Source organism: Podarcis gaigeae, assembly GCF_964106915.1.
Source record: "Podarcis gaigeae genome assembly, chromosome: 10".
Lineage (NCBI taxonomy): Eukaryota > Metazoa > Chordata > Lepidosauria > Squamata > Lacertidae > Podarcis > Podarcis gaigeae.
In genome coordinates this window covers 23,834,142-23,853,700 of record NC_139686.1, presented here as the reverse complement: position 1 = coordinate 23,853,700, position 19,559 = coordinate 23,834,142, and the positions used below count along the sequence as shown (strand labels likewise).

The 19,559-nt window shown below is 40.3% G+C and overlaps 1 protein-coding gene and 1 long non-coding RNA gene across 2 annotated transcripts in view; one reads left to right on the top strand and one right to left on the bottom strand.

Annotated features, from left to right (window-relative positions):
• Positions 1 to 12,565, top strand: part of NUP37 (nucleoporin 37) — a 22,770-nt gene extending 10,205 nt beyond the window's left edge. Inside the window, exons 6-10 of the mRNA XM_083700841.1 lie at positions 8,230 to 8,320; positions 9,165 to 9,346; positions 9,534 to 9,584; positions 10,351 to 10,444; positions 12,218 to 12,565. Coding sequence (XP_083556967.1) covers positions 8,230 to 8,320; positions 9,165 to 9,346; positions 9,534 to 9,584; positions 10,351 to 10,444; positions 12,218 to 12,331 — 532 coding nt within the window. The 3' untranslated portion in view covers positions 12,332 to 12,565. The remainder of the gene's footprint in view (positions 1 to 8,229; positions 8,321 to 9,164; positions 9,347 to 9,533; positions 9,585 to 10,350; positions 10,445 to 12,217) is intronic.
• On the bottom strand, positions 1,098 to 19,547 carry LOC310826331. Its single transcript, XR_014555755.1, has 3 exons — positions 19,476 to 19,547; positions 4,290 to 4,334; positions 1,098 to 3,897 (listed from the first exon to the last, which is right to left on the bottom strand). It is a non-coding gene; the product is annotated as an uncharacterized lncRNA (long non-coding RNA).
• Between the last annotated feature and the right edge of the window lie 12 nt (positions 19,548 to 19,559).

The window sequence follows — 19,559 nt, the reverse complement described above, 5'->3', positions numbered from 1 at the left end:
CGCTTTCCCCCTTTGCTCCTCTCATCACAGCCTCTGCCAAAACATGTTGTTCTGGGAGTCATCCTGCACATTCAAAAACCGTTTCAGCCCTTTGGCAGTGGTTGTGCAGTGTTTTTTGTCTTTTATTCTCAGCGGTCTTCCCTTCCCCTCATTTTGCAGTACTTCAGCAGTAAGACCAGGCTAAATTATTTTTCAAAATAGCTTAAGAAATGTAGCTTGCCTTATCCTAAAATATGCTCAGGCTATATAAACACATGGAGTGTACCAGCTGTTTTGGCAGTGTGATGTTAAGAGGCCAAGATACTGCCCTAGTGTTGATTGGAATGCTAGTTTTGTTTGCAAATAGAGCATTTAACATTTTAGTTATATGTTTTTAATAGAAAAGTAATTATTTAACTTTTACCTGTGGTAGAAAAATCACCCAGTATATAAAAACGCTTTGTTTTCCAATTGTAAATAAATCTTTTTTCTCTCTCTAAAGACATGAACTTACAATGTTCACCAATTTAGCTGTTATGTACTGTAATGCTTTACTAGGGAATATTTGGACTTGGATTAAAGATTGTGACATAAGGAGAATATTTGCTGATCCTTGGATTCTAGGGTTTCTGCCCACTTTTTGTTGTATTCAAATGTGTCCTACAGATGTGATCCATTCCCCCCCCCTCCCCTGTTTAGCACTTAATCATTACAAAGAACAGGACAATATGTAAGTTTGTGACTTGCTACAGTATCTAGGCATCTCAGAAGCAGAGTAACTTTCTCAAACAAAAGTATTACCTGATCCTTTATAACTTAGTTGTTAGCATTAATCATAATATATGCTCACTTTGCATAATTGTTCTGCTGTGAAACACTCCGTAACAAATGCCAAGTATTTTCTGCTTGTCATTTTTGATTACTGTGCCCAGGAAGGGCCTATCGCTAGACTGTAAATTCTTTAGAAATGAAATCATTGTCTTTAAAAAAAGAAAAGAAAAAGAGATCATAGAAATTTTAAGGTCACTGTAGAGAATCAAGTTCAGGTTGTAAGAATAATCACGCTTGCAGTATGAGATAAGGATAAGAGTACTTTCAGTATTTTTTCACATGTGGCATTTCACTCGCCTCCCAAAGATTACATATTGGTTCTTCACTTTTCTTTAGATGCTTGCTGTATGTAAGTTAAAACAATATAGCAGCCTTGCAAAGAAGTACAAAAAAATTACTATGCCAGAAAAAGTTTTACTTGCCCGCCTGTGCAAAAATTAGCTATGTTAGAGCAGTCATTATAATGTCTGAGCCAGCTCTGCCCAACCTGATACTTTCCAGGTATTATTGGACTGCAACTTTAAAGTCCCAGTTAGCCAATGGTTATGGATAATGGGAGTTATAGTCCAACAATATCTGGATGGCACTAGATTGGGAAAGCTTGGTATGTGGGGTGGGGTTTTTTCCATCCTTAGTGGCCACTGCCAGTGGGAGGAGCTGCAGTCTGTCCAGCTACCTGTGTGAGGAGAATCTCCGTCTCCGGGTCAGAAAACATTTGACACTACCTGGCCCTGGTTGCTAAATAGCACACTTCCAAGGGGTTTATTTCTGTTTCAGACCTTTTAAAGAACAGCAGGCAGCTAAGGACTAGGGAGAAGACCTTTTGTACCCCTAGCACTTAATCAACACTGTGGTTTGGGGTTTGTTTATTTAAGTTTTTGTGTGTGTTGATTTTATCTTAGTTGCCATGGAGAACAGATATAATAGCTATTTTGTGGGCTGACGAGCTGAAAAAAATGCCCCTACTTTTAAAAGCTTCCCTGTCTGGCCATCTGGAGGCCAAGTCTTACTTGCCACAGGCAACCAGCCTATAAACAAGTTGGTGAGAGAATTGCCAGTTACTTCTTCAGCACTTGAATAGTCCGTGCCTTGCGTTGTGAAGTTTGCAGTTTAAATGCAAACTTGCAGTTTTCCCATGCAACCCTGACATCCCTTTATAAGGTTCCTTCTGATATGGAGACCTGAAGGCACTCCAGAATTTTGCATTCCCAGGGTTAACAAGGACAGCCAAGATAAAGAAAAGATACAGTTTATTGTAGCAAAAATGGAATTAGCATATTCATTGAAGATATTAAACAGACTCTGTGAATAGCACTCTAGCAACAGGCTACATTTAAAGGAGTTTAAAATTACTGCAGTAGTTCTAAATAATTAAAATGGTTTAAATGGCATCACGTTTAAAAGTATGCATGAAAGTACATAGAAAAGCTAGGATGTAGTAAAATTGATCAGAGAAACAGGATGGGAAAGATGTTGCCTGGAGCAAAGAGAAGAGAGGCTTGTCTGAAGGGAAAGATGAGATGAATGATGACTAGAACAACTTGCTATAGAAAGAGAAGAGGTGAAGAAGGAGGTTTGAACTGTGATTTTGTGAGGCTTTGGGAAAGGTTTTAGGAAGAAAGCAAGTGAGATACTTTGGGGCAATGGCTGAGAGTATAAGTTCTGTTTTTGCAGTGGGTGACTATGGGCAGCGAGTAACAGAGAAAACGAAATTCTGGGGTGAGACACCCAAAGCATAGCAAGGGAAGGAAGAGGAGGTTTCCCAAGAAACAGGGATTTGAGAGGTGAAGGGGAGAGAATGTAAGGGTTCGGGCATATGATAGACTGGCCTGTGAAGTGGGGGTGGGGAGTAGTACCTTTCCTTATTTCTGTGGCGCTGGTGTTGAGTACGGTGGAGGAGATGGTACCTCTTCAGCAACAGAAAGGGGATGAGAAAAGGAGAAATGGGTGGGGGAGTAAACAGGAGATCTATGCAGGAAAATGAGTTCTCTGGTATAGAAAGTGATATGGGAGGATGGCAGAGATTTACAGTAAAGGAGACAGCAATCAGTGCATCTAGCAGGTGATACAACTCATCTTTCTTGACTGTGCCCTGCCTAAGTTACTCTCCAGGCCAGAACAGTACTTCTGTGAAACAGAGCCTGGGATCAAGAGAGGTTCATCTGTGCATGTACATGGACTTTTTTCTCTGGCAGCTCTTGGGATGATATTTTAGAGGACCCCCGCCCAGTATTCAAGGAGATGCAGTTCAGAGGGCAGCTGCTGTAATCGGACGGGGGGACAACATGTTTGTGGAGAACACATTGGGTTGTATCCAACAAAGTTATACTCTGCGTAGTTAGCCATGCCCATTTATTTCAGTGGGGGCTATTCTGAGTAGGGCTAGTGTTGAAAGTAGCCCTTTTGTGGTGCTTTGGCTCCAGGGTAATATAAAATAGGATAGGGAAGTTCCAAATGTATTTACTTAGAAAAGGAGCCTCTTGAAATCACTGGGAATTACTTCCATAGATAGGTAATATTAAGCACAGGAAGGCCTGACATTCTAAAATCTGTACTTAAGCTTTCTTCCCAGGTTAGTAATAATTTAGCAGTTTTCAAATAGAGCTTTCCAAATATGCATTACATGTGCCTCTGAATCAAGCCATCTCCCAAATGCAGTCAAAATGCCTGCAAAGAAACATCTGTTAAGGATGGTCCATATAATATGAATTATGACTTCTTTTGATTTAACAAGAAGGGAGGAAGGAGGGATTGTCGTCATAATTTGTGGTTGCCTGGAAATCTGAACTAAACACTATTAAGAAAGTATATTCCAGTTTATAAAAATTCTCCAAAACTAAAACTTGGATGTGCATGAAAATGTTGACTAAATGCCTGAACTTAAACGTTCTATTTGCATAGTTTTATGCTTCCTTTGGTACAAACCTCTGCCCAGTATTTTTTTTATTACTGCTTTGATTTTTCTTAATAATTTGTTTTTTCTTTTCCCTATGGATTCTGCGGCCTTTCAGTGATTGAACAATTGTTTTCAATGTTGCCTGCCTCTTATCAGCCTGCCTTCCATCAAGAGCTCTGTGCTTAGGTGGACTGTAGAGGGGGAAACAAAGGAGAGCAAATTGTCATTTTTATTGTTTAGCATTTGCAGTCAGTTTGTTGTAGCAACTAACATTGCGGTCCTATTTGCTCCTGATCTGAATTTTACCTGTTTTTTGTGCAGTTAAAATAGAGAAAATGGCAGGATGTTTCATTATTAACAAACATGCCATATCTCAACTTTGAACTATCCTAATTTATTCAAAATTAAGTGCTGCTTGAATACATGACAGAAAATCTACATATGAAAGATTTATTTTTAGCTTATTTATTTATAAAATATTTATATACTGCTGTATCATAAAAATGTTGCTGTTGGCAACAATATAAACACACAAAACCAGACGATCATATAAAGTTAAAAACAAGAGCAAAAAGAAACAAACATCAATAGTCCATTGTGGGGTGTACTCTTAATTGCCTGCATAGACCTGGTGGAATAGATTTTTTTTTAGCAAGGGTTTAAAAGCTGGCACAGAAGGTGCCCGCTGAATATCTATTGGCAGGGTGTTCCACAGCACCGGACCAGTGATACTAAAGGCTCAATTTCTCATTGTTGTCACCAACTCAGGGAACAACCAAAAATGCTCCTGAGGATGATCTTAGTGATTGAGCTGGAATATGAGGGTTCAGACGATCCCTGAGATATCCTGGATCCAAGTTGTTCAGGGCTTTGTAAATCAATAGAAGAACCTTCAAGTTGGCTCGGTAGCAGAAGGGCAGCCAACACAGCTAATTTAACAATGGTGTCACATGTTCTTGACCAAATGCTCCCATCAGCAATCTGGCTGCAGCATTCTGTACCAGCTGGAGCTTTCAAACCAGACCCAAGGCAGACCCACATAGAGCACATTCCAGTAATTTAGCCTTGAGGTTACCAATGCATGGACTACAGTGGACAGGTTATCCCTGTCCAGGAACAGTAGTAGTTGACAAACCAGAGAAAGCTGGTGAAAGGCATTCATAGCCACAGAGGACACTTGGTATCCAGGACTACCCGCAAACTACACATTTGCTCCCTCAAAGGAAGTACAGCCCCATCCATAACAGGTAACTTGCTAGGTTCCTGAACATGGGAACCACCCATCCGAAAAGCCTTTCTCTTCCCAGGATTCAAACACAGTTTATTGTCCCTCATCCAGTCCCCAGTGCATGCAGACACTGGTCCAGAGCTTTCACAGGCTCTCTTGATTCAGATGTTATGGAGAAGTAGAACTACATGTCATCAGCATACTGGTGACACCTCACTCCAAAACTCCTAATGACTATACCCAGTGGCTTCCGATGGTTAATTGGTCTCTCCTAGGAATGCCTCTGTTGCTGTGCAACCACCCTCTCCACCACCTTTGCCAAGAAAGGAGTGTTGGGTACTGGTTGGGTTTTTTGAGTAGTGGATGCAGTGGGCACCACTCCATCACACAATGATGCATTTACCATACCTAATAAGCCAGGGTGGACAAGGATCTAATGAGCAGGTGGTTGGGCACATCACTGGCACTATCTTGTCCACATCCTCAGGCCTCATCAGCCGGAAATGGTCCCACAACATCAGGCTCGATGTTGCATTGGACGCCTCGGTTTATACTGTCTCAGTTGTTGTTGTTGTTTAGTTGTGTCTGACTCTTCATGACCCCATGGAACAGAGCACACTAGGCACTCCTGTCTTCCACAGCCTCCCGCACTTTGGTCAAACTCATGTTCGTAGCTTCGAGAACACTGTCCAACCATCTCGTCTTCTGTCGTCCCCTTCTCCTTGTGCCCTCAATATTTCCCAACATCAGGGTCTGCTACTGTCTCAGTAGCAGCATCTAAACCACAGCGGAGCCAAGCAACGTTATCCTCAAAGTGTTTAGCCATCCAGTTACAGTGAGTTTCCATGTGTTCCAGAGGTCTGCCCCCTTGGTCAGGAGCAACCAGCCTCTGGACCACGTGAAACAGCTCCACCAGACTGCTCCTCAAGAATGCAGTGGAGGCAACAGTGTAGGATCTTTTTGCTGCCTTCATCACCACATGGAAGGCCCAGTTGTGAGCCTGAACACATGGTTAGGTGGCTCCAACTTCTGGTCCATTCCTCTCCCAGCCTGGCAGGGCTTTGCATCCCCTTTGGATTTCCCCTCTTCCTTTGGGTTGATCTTTCTGAGACCAACTACCAAGGACTTCATAGTGGAACTGTGGGTCAATGTGGAACTTCCCAGTTCTTCAGCTCATACTGTGTCAGCTTTCATGTGACTACACGTGCATCTATTAGGTTTATATGTGCTTTTCCTTTTTTCTGGCATAGAGATCTGGTCATCTACAAAATATGTAGTATCTGAAGGGGCTCCAGTAGGACTATATTGTAGTTGGGGAGATGGTAAAGGTTGTTGGGCGTATTTTGCTGTCGGAGGATGTTCTGTTACTGTACATGATCTTTATACATCCACGAAACATAAAGCAGATACAGGCCTGACAGTAAAACATAAATCAGAAAAATATTGCTGCCTGCCCCTCAACTCCTTTGCCTTTGGGAAAGGGACATGATGTTCCCTGGCCAAAATGATTCACCATCTTGAATAGTACTACGCTCCTCTTCCCTGCATAGTAAACACATCCAGAAAGTGTTGATTTGACTTGGAAAGACCTACAAGGCAAAACTTTTGGCAGCAGAAGAAAGGGCTTTGTCTGTAAATTACCTAATCAAGTAGATATTCTTTGTTTTCACAAAATGTGGAGTTTTTAAAAATAAGGATGCTGATCTTTCCAAATTTGGAGGCCCTAGGATTTTTGCAGGGAAAACAAATATTTGATCTGTTGAGGTTTGGCACAGAAAGGCTTGCACTGTTAATTAATTGTATTTATTTTATTTCACATCTATTTTGTCTAGACTTGACTAGACATTTTACTAAAGAGTGTGTTCCAATGCTAATAAAAACTTTTCACAGCCCTGGTGAGAAATGAACTCAAAAGATCTCTGAGCAAAACTTAACTTATAAAATATTTTGCTATTTGGTATCTTTTAACCTAAAGTTAAATTGAACATTTTCACTTAAACATTTATGAACAAGAATACTTAACACCATGGTAAAATTACGCAATTAAGTCAAGTGAAAATCTATATTTGATATCATTTTTATATATTGAATGTGGGAGGATTATCCAATTGGTCATAGTCCTATTTTTCCTGTAATCTAAGTTATCATATTTTTTAAAAATGGTTATAGTTAAGGCATACTTTGCAGACACCCCACAGCAGCCTTCCCTAATCAGGAGCATGACTGTACTTGCTAGGACTGATGGGAGTTGTAGCCCAAAAGTTTTGGAGGCCACCAGTTTGCAGAAGACAGCCTTCTTTGAACAGCTTCCTGTTGCATAAATCTGTGAATTGAAGAGCCTGCAAATGCGAGGGAGATAAATGGGAGGGCATCTGCCTACAGTGTCTTCTGTTTTACATTGGGGAGCACACACACCCTGCCCCCACTTGGGGAAGTGAAACAAGAGGGTAAATCATAAGCTCTTTATAACCTGCAGGGATATAAAACACTGCAGAAGAAACAGGAAGGAAATGGGTACATTATAGGGTTATTCAAAGACTGCCCTTGACATATACAGCAGGCCACTTTGCAAAGTGTTACTGAAGCCACCTCCAAGTTTTAACAGAAATCTTACAAAGGAAAATGCTTAAAAAGGAAAAGGACATGTAATCTCCTGCTACCCCTCCCTCAGTTCCATAGCCTTCATTAACTAGAGTATTTGGTGTGTTGGTTTGGAATTTCTTCCTTTCAAAGATTATCTTGTAGAATTTATTTTCTCTCCTACAACTCCCACCCTACATCTTGAAAATGTGGATATAAATGAATCTTTTTGGCTAAAGTATGGGCTGTATTTTATTATTATCCCTTTGTTATATAGTGATGTACTTTACTGTAAAGTTCATTTATAGATTTATTGTAGCATTTTTTTATTGTTGGATTGTTTTCACATTTGGTTGTCTTGATGCTGTATTTGTTCATGTCTGATGTGAACCCCTTTGAACCTCCTTCTGAAGGCAACAAAAGAGGTACAAATATGGTGGCATGATCTCTGTCTTAGAGATATAATAAATACCTACTGTGTAGTTTTTTCCTAAAACCTCTCCTATAGGATACCCACCACCTCTCCATATATGTTTTCTCCATCTATCTAATTTAAATGTTAATTGGCTAGCATATCCTGTCTTCTGCCAACTGAATTTAAGGTCAAAAACGGCACAGTTCTTCCCTGTTGTAACAACTTTAATGAGGTGGTTGTTCTAAACTGGGCATGGTATGAAACCTTTTTTTAGAACTCGACTGTTCTTTGGTTTTTTAGGGTCTGGGACCTGGAAGGAAACTTGACCACTGACTTTGTTCTACGTTCTCCTGGAGTGAGTGTGGGCTGGCATCCTGAAGATGCATTCAAGGTCAGTATGCTACAGGCAATTTTTCCTTGGTGAAGCACCTTTGATTTACCGGTAGTTAGTCATAGGTCACAAAACTGAAGCTTGTCTGAATTCAATTGTTTTTTGAACAATCAAAAATGCCATTTCCAAAGCCAACATGAGATAACTCATTCCTATCCCCCAGCAACATGAAAGTATTCACAGACTTATGAGTCAGCATCTTTTAAGCACTGCAGCAGGCTGAAGTCTGTCATGGCACAACAGAATGAACTGAGTTGTCCTGGTACCTGATCCTACAAAAGAAGTCCAAGCTCTCTAGATAGTTAAACCACCCATGAGTTCTTCAAAATAATATATTTAAAGTAGGGCAGGGGTTTATGAAGTGTAGATGATCTTTGTATGGAGACATTACTTGTGGTCACCACTGATTTCCCCCCAAGGTGGTTTGGCATACACTGTGGAGGGGCTTATTCCAGACTATGGGGAAAGTTTGAATGCCTGAAAGCACAGGACAAAATTAGAGATCAACTTGGCCTATCCATCCCCAAGTTCAAGACTGGGGAAAGGGGGCAGGTCTTCATCCTGCACTTCAGAGATATCTAGATAGTACCAAGGCATGGAGCAAGCCAAAGATGTGACCTCTTGTTTTGGGGAAAGGTGGGTCAGTCATTTACTTAAGTTTTACACCTTGGAAATTGAGTCCCTAAAAGGGCAGTGTGAACAAGATAGGCTTTGTAAAATATAAATCCCTTAGCTGATATTGTAATATTTATTACAGGGATTCAGATTTATTTAGGTTTGGGAAGTAAAAATTTAAGGTTTGCTGTTCAAAAGTTATTGTAACTTCATTTTACTTTTCTTTTAGTTAATGGTTGCAGAGAAGAACGGAACAATACGATTCTATGATCTCGTCACCCACCAAGCTATTTTGTCTCTCACAACTGATCAAACACCACTGATGTCAGCAAACTGGTGTTTAAAAAATACTTTTAAAGTTGGAGCAGTTGCTGGAAATGATTGGTTTATCTGGGACATTACTCGATCTAGGTATTTTTATCAAAAGCTTTGCTCTTTTTTCTATTTCTGTAACCTGTTCTTAAACTTTTACATTCATATAAACATAGGGGGTAACTATGTCAAAGATGAATGATCAATTCCTTTTCTGGGGTTTTAATAACTGTCCTGTAAACTGAAGTGTGGTATCACTTAGAAATTGTTCTGTTTTCTTTTACAGTTATCCTTTGGATAAGAGACCTGTCCATGCAGATAGAGCTAGATTATTCAGGTATTTTGTCCTAAACTGCATCTGCTGAAGTGGGCTCTACTCTATGAATTTTTTTTGTTAGGGATTGTTTGTTTTTGTCCTACATGTAGTATTTACTTTTCAGAAATACTATACAGCTTCTCTTTTTGTAAGTATACCATGAATTAATTGTTAATATTTGCCCTGGTCTCTTGAAGAATGAGACTGTAACAAGAGAACGAGTAAGTAAAGGGAGAACTGCGACACAACTTAAAAATATTTTAAACAAGACCATTGCCTTCTAAATCATCATTTAAACATGGGGGGGAGGGAGAGTCTTTGAGGTATGTAATAGTAAAAACCTTAATTGAGAAGCAGCTTATAGCGACCAAGTAAAAACAAGGTGGGGAGGGGGAGAAAATTATTTTTAAGCAAGCAATATACTATTGCTTTTTTCCATATATATCTGATAGTGCTACAGATGAATTTGATTTCTCACTTTGTGAGACAGAAATACATATAAAGTATTTGCTGCTTGCATGATTGGTTGTAGGTAGAGTTTATACTTATAAATGCAGAAAAAAAGACGTTGGTGTATACATGTGTAAATACATATATACACATTCTCTCTTACTGGGAATCACCCAGTCAAATTTAAACATTCTCTTGAGTCTCAAGTGCTTAACTCTCATTGAAATCTATTAGATTCAAGGGTGCTAACTTTGACTGTATTACAACCTGTGTATTTAGTATACTCTATTTTAATATTTCTTTTAAGAACATTTGTGGTTTGGGCTTCTGTATATAGGTGGTCCCGAGTCAATGAAAACTTGTTTGCTACAACTGGATATCCAGGCAAAATGACCAGCCAGCTTCTAGTCCATCATTTGGGACATCCTCAGGTAAAGTTCATGCAAATATAACATGCAGAATAGTATTCTTACCTCCCCCCCCCATAACAAAAATATAAAATGGGCTCTTTCTAAGAGCTTAGCACAATTGCAAGGCAGATAAGACACAGTCCAGTGTAGAGGTTTTCGTTCTTTCGTCTTGTGTCTCAAAATGAATATAAGTGGACTCAGTGTACTTTGAAACAACCTTATCAGAACATCTTGAGGAACACTGTCTGCAACTGTAGTGTCCAGAATAAAGGGGATGAAAAGCTCATAGGCTGTGATCCAATGTGCTACTTTAGATGTGATCAAGGGTTTAGGCAAGCCCAAGGGATTTTTTTACTTTCTCCTTTTAAACAGCAAACCCACCTGCCATATTGCAAACTGTTTTTGTTTGTTTTTTAAATTGCCTCATTTTCAAAAACAATTTGCCAGATTGCATGGAGGCCTGCTGTTCAAGAAGCAGGCACATCAGAACGAAATCTGGATTTCAATGGCTTCACAGTGTAATACCGAATTAGAAGTTTTGTGACACAGTGATTGACTCTTTTTGAAATGATACCTCCACTCCTGAGGCTTCATCTAATTTCTGTTGTCTGTACAAGTTAAACTGACTATGAAACTGAACTTTAGAGAAGAATGTCCATTAATATACTGGGGAAAACTTTTATAATTGCCTGAATATTTGCACTCAAGCCCCCGACTTTCTGTCTCGGAAAGGAGTGCAAGGATGAAGGGACTCATGTACACATATGTGTATTGCACACCATATGTTACATACACATGTCTGAGCATGCATAAAGGCAGTTCCAATGCCCTGTTTGCAGGACTTCAAGCAGGCAAATTTTGAACCAGTTACTGAAATCAATGAGATGATAGCTTGTGAAGAGCGTTTAACTGAATTTAGGCAGGTAGTATAGGTTCTTATTTTATTATGTTTAAATGTATATTATTTAAATTGAATAGTTTACATCATTTACCCATGAACAGCGCTAAAAGACCAGCAGGTAAAAGGAGCAGATTCCAGATTAAAAAGCAAAACTTTTAAAACCTGGGGGTATGAAAAAAACTCTGCATCCAGTACTGAAAAGACAACAAAGGGTGTGCCCAGGCAAGCCACTCCTTTGTTTTATTTTTTTAATCCATGTTTTCTTAGGGTTTGCACATTATTACATTATTGGTTCAGGATGCTTCAGAGAGCCACCTTGCACCTGGGCAAGCCCAGCTTCTGTCCAAAGCAGCCTGCTTTAACCTGAGATTCTCCTGAATCTAATATACACCCTAACACAGACTATAAATTTGGAGAGTGAGTGGGTCTTGGTAGTTCTTGGGTAAGAAATTTGAAATATTTCCATCTACGCTTGAGCTGGCACAACAGACTTTTGTGAAGGGGTAGTAACAGGACCAGACTGAAGCAGTTGCTTCAGATTGCAGGTTCTATAGACGCAGTGCCAGACTTGTAGCAAGCTAGGGGGGGACGGGACACTCCCAATTTATTTAAAAGGGCTTGGGGCTGGAGACACTTCCAGTGGCTTTTGGCTCTTATAACCCTTTCTTTAAGTCATTCTCTTCTGGCTTCTTGCTGCATGTTTACAAGCAAGTTCCCCTGAGATATATGAAAACAAAATTTGGAAGGCAAATGCAGGAGGTGATTGCCGGGTCATAGCATTGCAGCTGAAGAATTCTTTAGAAATGATTTTAAAATTTATGTCTTGTTGTGCTCTAGATGTAAGATATCTAATCTCCCTCTCTCTCTCTCTCTCTCTCTCTCTCTCTTTCCAGCCCATTCTTATCGGTTCTGCACCTGTAGGATCTGGCTTAACATGGCATAGAACACTTCCATTATGTGCAGTGGGTGGAGATCATAAACTTTTTTTCTGGATGACAGAAATGTAACCATTTATATAAAATCTGGGATTTTAACGAGAAAATATTCATTAAATTAAACATATTTTATATCGCTGTTTACTTGCCAAATGATAAAGATATACCAAATGACTGCATACAAGGAACAAAGAATCTTTGCTGTACTTTTTCTTTTTCAAGGCTACAGATGCAACCAGCTCCATCAAAGCAGGTTTTTTTTGTTGGGGAGGGGAGTTTGTAATAAAATATTATTGTCTCTCTTGAGCAAGATGTATTGTTTCTTCACCTTGAAGACAGGCTAGCTAAAATGTTAAAATTAAAGTTATGTATTTGGTCTTCGTGGGGACAGTATACCTAGAACCTTCCGTGCAAATCTTGTAGAAATATAGGGAAACGTTTTCTTGTTCAGTTCTCATTTATTCAGTAGGGTTCACGTGAGAAACATTCCAGATGCACGTGCCTATATTAAGGTACTATTAACTTGGCACATAATATGGTTATAATTCAGATATTTATATTCTCGCTAGAGAACCAGACCAGTGTGCTAGATAGGTACACTGCTGTGTTTGAAATGGAAAGGTCCTGGTTCAAATCCGTGCTCAGACATGCACTCAATGGGCAGGTAAGTTTTTCTCAGTCTGACTTATGTAATTAAGTATTGTGGGAAGTGGAAGCGAGCAAATCGAATAACCCTCTTGCTCCTTGGGTGTAGAATACAGTTGTGATAAATAAGTAAAATTGTATGTAAAGACTAGCTAAAAATAATCTCTTTTTTTACCTATGGTCAAACCTTTTCATCAGTGATTTGCCTCTAGGTGCTTCAGGTATGCTGGATGATGGGTGTGATGTGCCTGCCACCCCCCATCAAATTGCCTTAACCTTTTGCCAGCTCCATCTAATCACATCTGTCTACCAGTGGGCAAACCAGACTCCTTCACACGTAAGGGAGGGGGAACAAATTGCTAATATTTTAAATGAAGTTCAAAGGTAATCTTAGAATTGTTTAATGAGACAACAAAACCTAAATTTCAATCATGGAAGGAAAAAAAATAAAGTTAATTTTTGAAAGAGAAAAAGCTACATGGATGGACGCTTGTGACAAAACAAAGGACTTTTGCCAAAGAACTAATAACTTCTCTTGAATTGTTAAAGGGGGAGATCTGAGAATTGATAGCCATTAGAACATCAAACCACTAACCAGGATTGTGATGGGGATGCCTCTTGTTACTAATTTAAAAGCATCCGAGGAGATGGGAGGGCAGATTACCACAGAGGGGACTGACAGAAGGGCAGAGGGGCATAGCTGTTTTCCATTCTAGTAAGAGAGGGAGCTCCTATTTTGCTTAGCACAGAGTTGCATGTCCACAATAAAAATGTGTTAGCTACATCAATGTGGTGATTAAAAATTAAATTAGATTTTGTTAACCTTGGAATGGCATTTTCCAAGCTATTTTGTTCCTAAATACTAGATTCCCCACATGGATCATGGGTGGGACTTCCATTTTTAAAACAGCTGCCTTTCTTTGGGGGGGGGTGAGGGGAAAGAATTTCTATGAGGCTAATGATGGGAGGAATGAGGGCTCATGACATGTTTATGTATCCCTTTGCGGTGGTGCAGCAGTAAAACTGCTAGCACATTGGCAAAGGTAAGCAGGGTCCAGTATGGCTTCAAACTGGAGGACCACATGTTGAGATTGCTGGGGGTTGGACTAGATGATCCTCAAGATAATCTTCTACAAATCTATGATTTGCCTCTTGAAAAAAATACCTGCAAGTTCAAATACAAAGACTGAACTCATTGCGGGATCCCAAAAATATGTGAAACGGTGTAGTGGGACACTTTGTGTCTTTGGTAGCAAAAAATATTGTCCTAGGTCCAGACAGACGATTAGCTTTTACAAAACAAGTCCAAGATCTCCCAATAGTTAAATTTACCCATGTGTTTTTTGAAATTAAGAACTGTGTGTTATTTCCTATTCATTTGAATTTACCAGAGAATTTACTGGAGCACTTTGCTTTTATGTAGATCACATAAGTCAAAAGTCAAGCAATGTTTCATTCTCATTTGAGTAAAAAAGGAGGGAAAGGTTTCTTACAAACTCAGCTGACATGGCTGCAGACCAAAGCAAACAGACATTTTGACTAAATGATGTTCATTGTGTGTTTTCAATTAAGTTAAAATTGCCCTTTTCTAAGCAGAAGAGGCATATGTCAGTGTGTCATGACCATTCTGTTACACATTACAATTCTGTTTCTATTGCTTGTTTGACTTGCTGCCACAAATATAAATCAACTACAAAAAAATACTGTGTATCTAAAACATAGACTGTGAGTATGTATTTGTACAGAAGTTAATGTTCCTGGTGCCCACTAACTGGCATCCTCTTCAACACCCTGCCACCGGGTTACCATCTGTTGTTGGCTTGTATTCTATGTATCCTTAGTCAAACAAAGGCTGGTATTATCTCACAACCTCTTCCACTGAAGCTTGGTGAACAATGTTAAAACACACAAACAGAAGCCATTCATCTTCTTAAAAGTATGAAACTGAGCATTCCTGTATGGATCAGTCTTGGAAGATCTATTTATCTCTATTTCACACAAAAATGAAAAAATGTTACATAATGTGCAGTACAGAAACATTTCACGTACAGTACATGGTTTCATTGCAAAATGAGATCATAGAATCAGAATTGGAAGAAACCTTGAGGTGCATCTAGTCCAATCTTCTGCAATGTAGGCATATGCAGCTGTGCCATATGGGGATTGAACTTGCAACCATGCTCTAACCAACTGAGCTATCCAGGTAAGAGTTTATTTTAATATAAGAAATAGGGGGATATTAAGTACATATGAATAACATTAGGAGAAGCATGCCAGGGCTTTCCTTAGAATAATGCAATAGTGAAATTATATATACATAAACAGCAAGTGTCCTCAGTTTCTTTCAAATGCCTAGGAATCCTCTTAAACCATATCATCAAGGTGGTGGTAGAGAAACTGGCAACCTGATCCTGAGGCAGGCTGAAATAATGCCTTTGGGTCATGTATTTTGTGCTGAGCCCTAACTTGTGGACGTCAGCCTCCTGGGGAGGTGAAGGGAGAACACTTTTAAGATGGCGTCACGCAATGTAGCACCTTGTTAATATGAAGGTTTTCAAAATATTTATTGGGCAGTGCTTTCCATTGGAAAACTTTGTTCATGTGTGTGTGTGTTTTTTGGGGGCGGGTTGCTGTAAATATCAGGACTATGAAACTTTGCAGTTAAAGCAAGGAGACTGCTTTTCTGGCTTTCTTTGTATGATCTCTGAATTACATTACATAAGAACTCTACGGGATCAGGCCAGAGGCCCACCTAGACCAGCATCGTGTTCTGACAATAGCCAACTACATGAGAAGTCTGATGAGGGCCTGAGCACCAGAGTGTTCTCCCCTCTTACAGTTTCAAGCAACTAGTATTGAGAATAATACTGCCTCCATGAAACCTGATCCTCTTTTAAAGCCATGCAAGTTGGTGACCATCACAGACAGCAATGATAGGCGTTGAAAAACCAGATCATACAATATTTGTGCAAATCATGAGCAGTCTAGCTATCCCGAAGGACTGGAAAAGCGGACAGTCTTAAATCCTGATTTGAAGTCAGGGTCACCCAGATCAATGGGGCTTATGACCACAGAAGAAGAAGAGGAGTTTGGATTTGATATCCCGCCTTTCACTCCCCTTCAGGAGTCTCAAAGCGGCTAACATTCTTTCCCTTCCCTCAGAATTAACAAAACCAGGATCCATAAGTAACTACCATAATTAAGAGCAATTCTATGCATGTTTTCTCAGGCATATGTCCTGTAGTGCCAGGAGGATCTTACACCCAGCTAAATTAGTACTGTATAGGACTGCAATATAAGTCCCTTTTTAACAACTTTTATTCCAGATATACATACCACTTAATGCAAGTGAACAAGAAAATATAATTTTATTCAAGAATTTATAAACAATATTGTCTAATGACAGTGCTGATCCTCAAAAGCAGTCTTGTCAGAATGTTTTTTGAATATACAAACTTGGAGAACTTCATGGGAAATGGGGGGGGGCTACTTTCTGACCTTTTCAGCTGTTCACTGAACTACTTTAGTAAACACAATTGTTGCCTCATGGAGGATCAGGTGACACCATGTCTGGAAATTGCCTTGGATCAGCTTTTTTGTTCTGTGTAACTTGCTGCTTGGTTGTATAGTTGTTTTGACTTCTATGCTGATTATTAAGAGAGCACACTGGGAATTGTTACAGTGGTTTATATGAATGTCATGTGCTCATATAAATGTAAGTCAGAGCTTTGGTTGTTTGCCTGGTTATTTTGATTACTGATAATTAAAGTGAGCTGTTGTAGAGGAAAGGGCTTTTCGTTTAATCTGAGGGAACTGGGGCCACAGAGTATTATTATAAATAATGCAATTATCCTTTTATGCCACAAACTCAATCAAGTCTTCCTGATACTTTTTCATTGTTTTCACTTGGGACGGAGACACAGCTTGTGAACTTTCTGCAGACATGGGCTTTGCATTTCCATTTGGCTAAACTCCATGGAAGGCTAACTCCCTCCTCTCCTCACACATACGAATGTTCATCTTTAACTTGCTTTCTTTTTAAAGTTGTTCTGCAACTGAACTGCCACCCTTTGGTGGGAAAAATAATAATTTGACTGGCCTCGAGTTCTTTTGTTGCTACCATCCCCCCCCCCCCCCGTGCCTTTATAGATACCTCGGGATAAATGCGCTTCAAGTTAAGTATTTTTGGGTTGCGCTCCGCGGTGACCTGGAAGTAACGGAGTGCATGACTTCCAGGTTTCGCCGCTCGCGCATGCGCAGATGGTCAAAATGACGTCATGCGCATGCGATGAAGCAGCGAAACATGACCCGCGCATACACAGACGCGGCTTGCGTTCACTTCAGGATGCAAATGGGGCTCCGGAACGGATCCTGTTCGCATCCCGAGGTACCACTGTATTAACTAGAAGGTTGGTGGTTCAAGCCCACCAGGGACAGCTATGGGCAGGATTCCTGCATTGCAGGGGATTGAGCTAGGTGACCCTCAGGTTCACTTCCAACTCTATGATTCTATGTTGCACTAGGGCAGGTATGGGGAACCTTTGGTCCTCCTGATGTTGCTAAACATCAGGCAATTGGCCATGCTTGCTGGGGCTGTCAGGAGTTGTTCAACAACCTATCGAGGGCCTAAGATCACCCACACCTGTACTAGGCCAACAGACCACTTTAATCCACTCTAATTGGATAAATCTACATAAAGCATAATAATTGTCCAAACCTATAAAGTTCCAATACATGCTTGAATCCTTTCCACAAAATAGTCTGTAGGCACCACCTATCTGAGGATTTTTTAGCCCTGCGGAACGCCCTCCCACCAGATGTCAAGGAAATAAACAACTATCTGACTTTTAGAAGACATCTGAAGGCAGCCCTGTTTAGGGAAGTTTTTAATGTTTGATCTTTTATTGTTTTTAATATCCTGTTGGAAGCCACCCAGAGTGGCTGGGGAGGCCCAGCCAGATAGGCGGGGTATAAGTAGTAATATTATTATTATTATTATTATTATTATTATTATTATTATTATTATTATTATTCCAGCCAACCTAGCAGTTCGAAAGCATGCCAATGCAAGTAGATAAATAGGTATTGCTGTGGTGGGAAGGTAAACGGCGTTTCCATGCGCTCTGGCACTCATCATGGTCCTCCGTGCGCCAGGAGTGGTTTAGTCAAGCTGGCCACGACACGGAAAACTGGATGAACGCCGGCTCCCTTGGCTTGAAAGCGAGAGGAGCGCCACAACCCCTAGGTCGCCTTTGACTGGACTTAACTGTCCAGGGGTCCTTTACCTTTTACCTTTATTATTATTATTATTATTATTAAATATATAAATAAAAGCAGCTGAGTACGGTTCCTATTGAATATAACACATTTGATCTCAGCTCCTGTTCAGGGATATTTAAACCTTCGTGGTTAGTACAGTGGTACCTCGGGTTACATATGCTTCAGGTTACATACGCTTCAGGTTACAGAGTCCGCTAACCCAGAAATAGTACCTCGGGTTAAGAACTTTGCTTCAGGATGAGAACAGAAATCGCACGGCAGCAGCGCAGGAGCAGTGGGAGGCCCCATTAGCTAAAGTGGTGCTTCAGGTTAAGAACAGTTTCAGGTTAAGAACGGACCTCCGGAATGAAGTAAGTATATAACGTAACCAGAGGTACCACTGTATAGTAGGAATTCCCAGTTGACTATCTCTCTCTGCATTATTTGTAGGCCAAGAGGCTGGCTTCCCACATGTTGCAGAGCAAATGCACGAGCTGTTAGTGTTGTCCTTGTGTTTTATGGGGGGGGGGACTTGACGTTTTGCAAAATTCTTGTTAGCCAACTTTAAAAAAAAGAAAAAAGCGCTGCACATGACTAATTTTAAACGGCTCATTGTGTGGTTTTGAATATTGTCCATATGTTCCAAATGACCACAGGCATCCTAATCCTAAACAAATTTACCTGCCACTAAGTTTAAGAAGGTATCTGAAGAAGTGTGCATGCACACGAAAGCTTATACCAAGAACAAATTAGTTGGTCTCTGAGGTGCTACTGGACAATTTTATTTATATATTTCGATTGTACAAAGTGTGCTCAGGAGGTCAATTATTTCCTCCAACCTGGAACCATGGGCGTAGCAAAGGTGGGGGGGCAGGGCAGGGAGAGGCAGCTGCCCCACTCCCTAAATCAATAAAAATACATAGTAAAATAAGGGCCTGCCCCCCCCCCGACAAAAATCCTGACTACATCCATGCAACCTGGGACATTTCATTCCTATGGGGTTGCACTGAGTTTTGTTGTTGATGCCTCTCATACAAAATATCAGAGCAATGTACCAACAAAATTACAAAAGAGACAAAATACCAATAAAAACACGATAGATTCCAAAAAATCTACCTCCTTTTCGAAATACCGTAAGTACGATTCCCCACCCACACCCCTGCTCCGAGTGGGACAAAAAAAACAACAACAGAGAGCGCGCGCGCAAAATTTGCATTAATAGATCATTCAGGTGTTGTAAATCTGATTAAGTAATGAGAACGGAAAGTCCACGCCCCATTTTCAGGACGGGGTTCGGTTTGCCTGAGCGCACCATTCAGGCTTCCTGTGGGGAGAACTACAAGCCCCATGATGCAACGGGGCCTCTCCTGCCTTCCCGTATTGCCGCTCCGCTGGC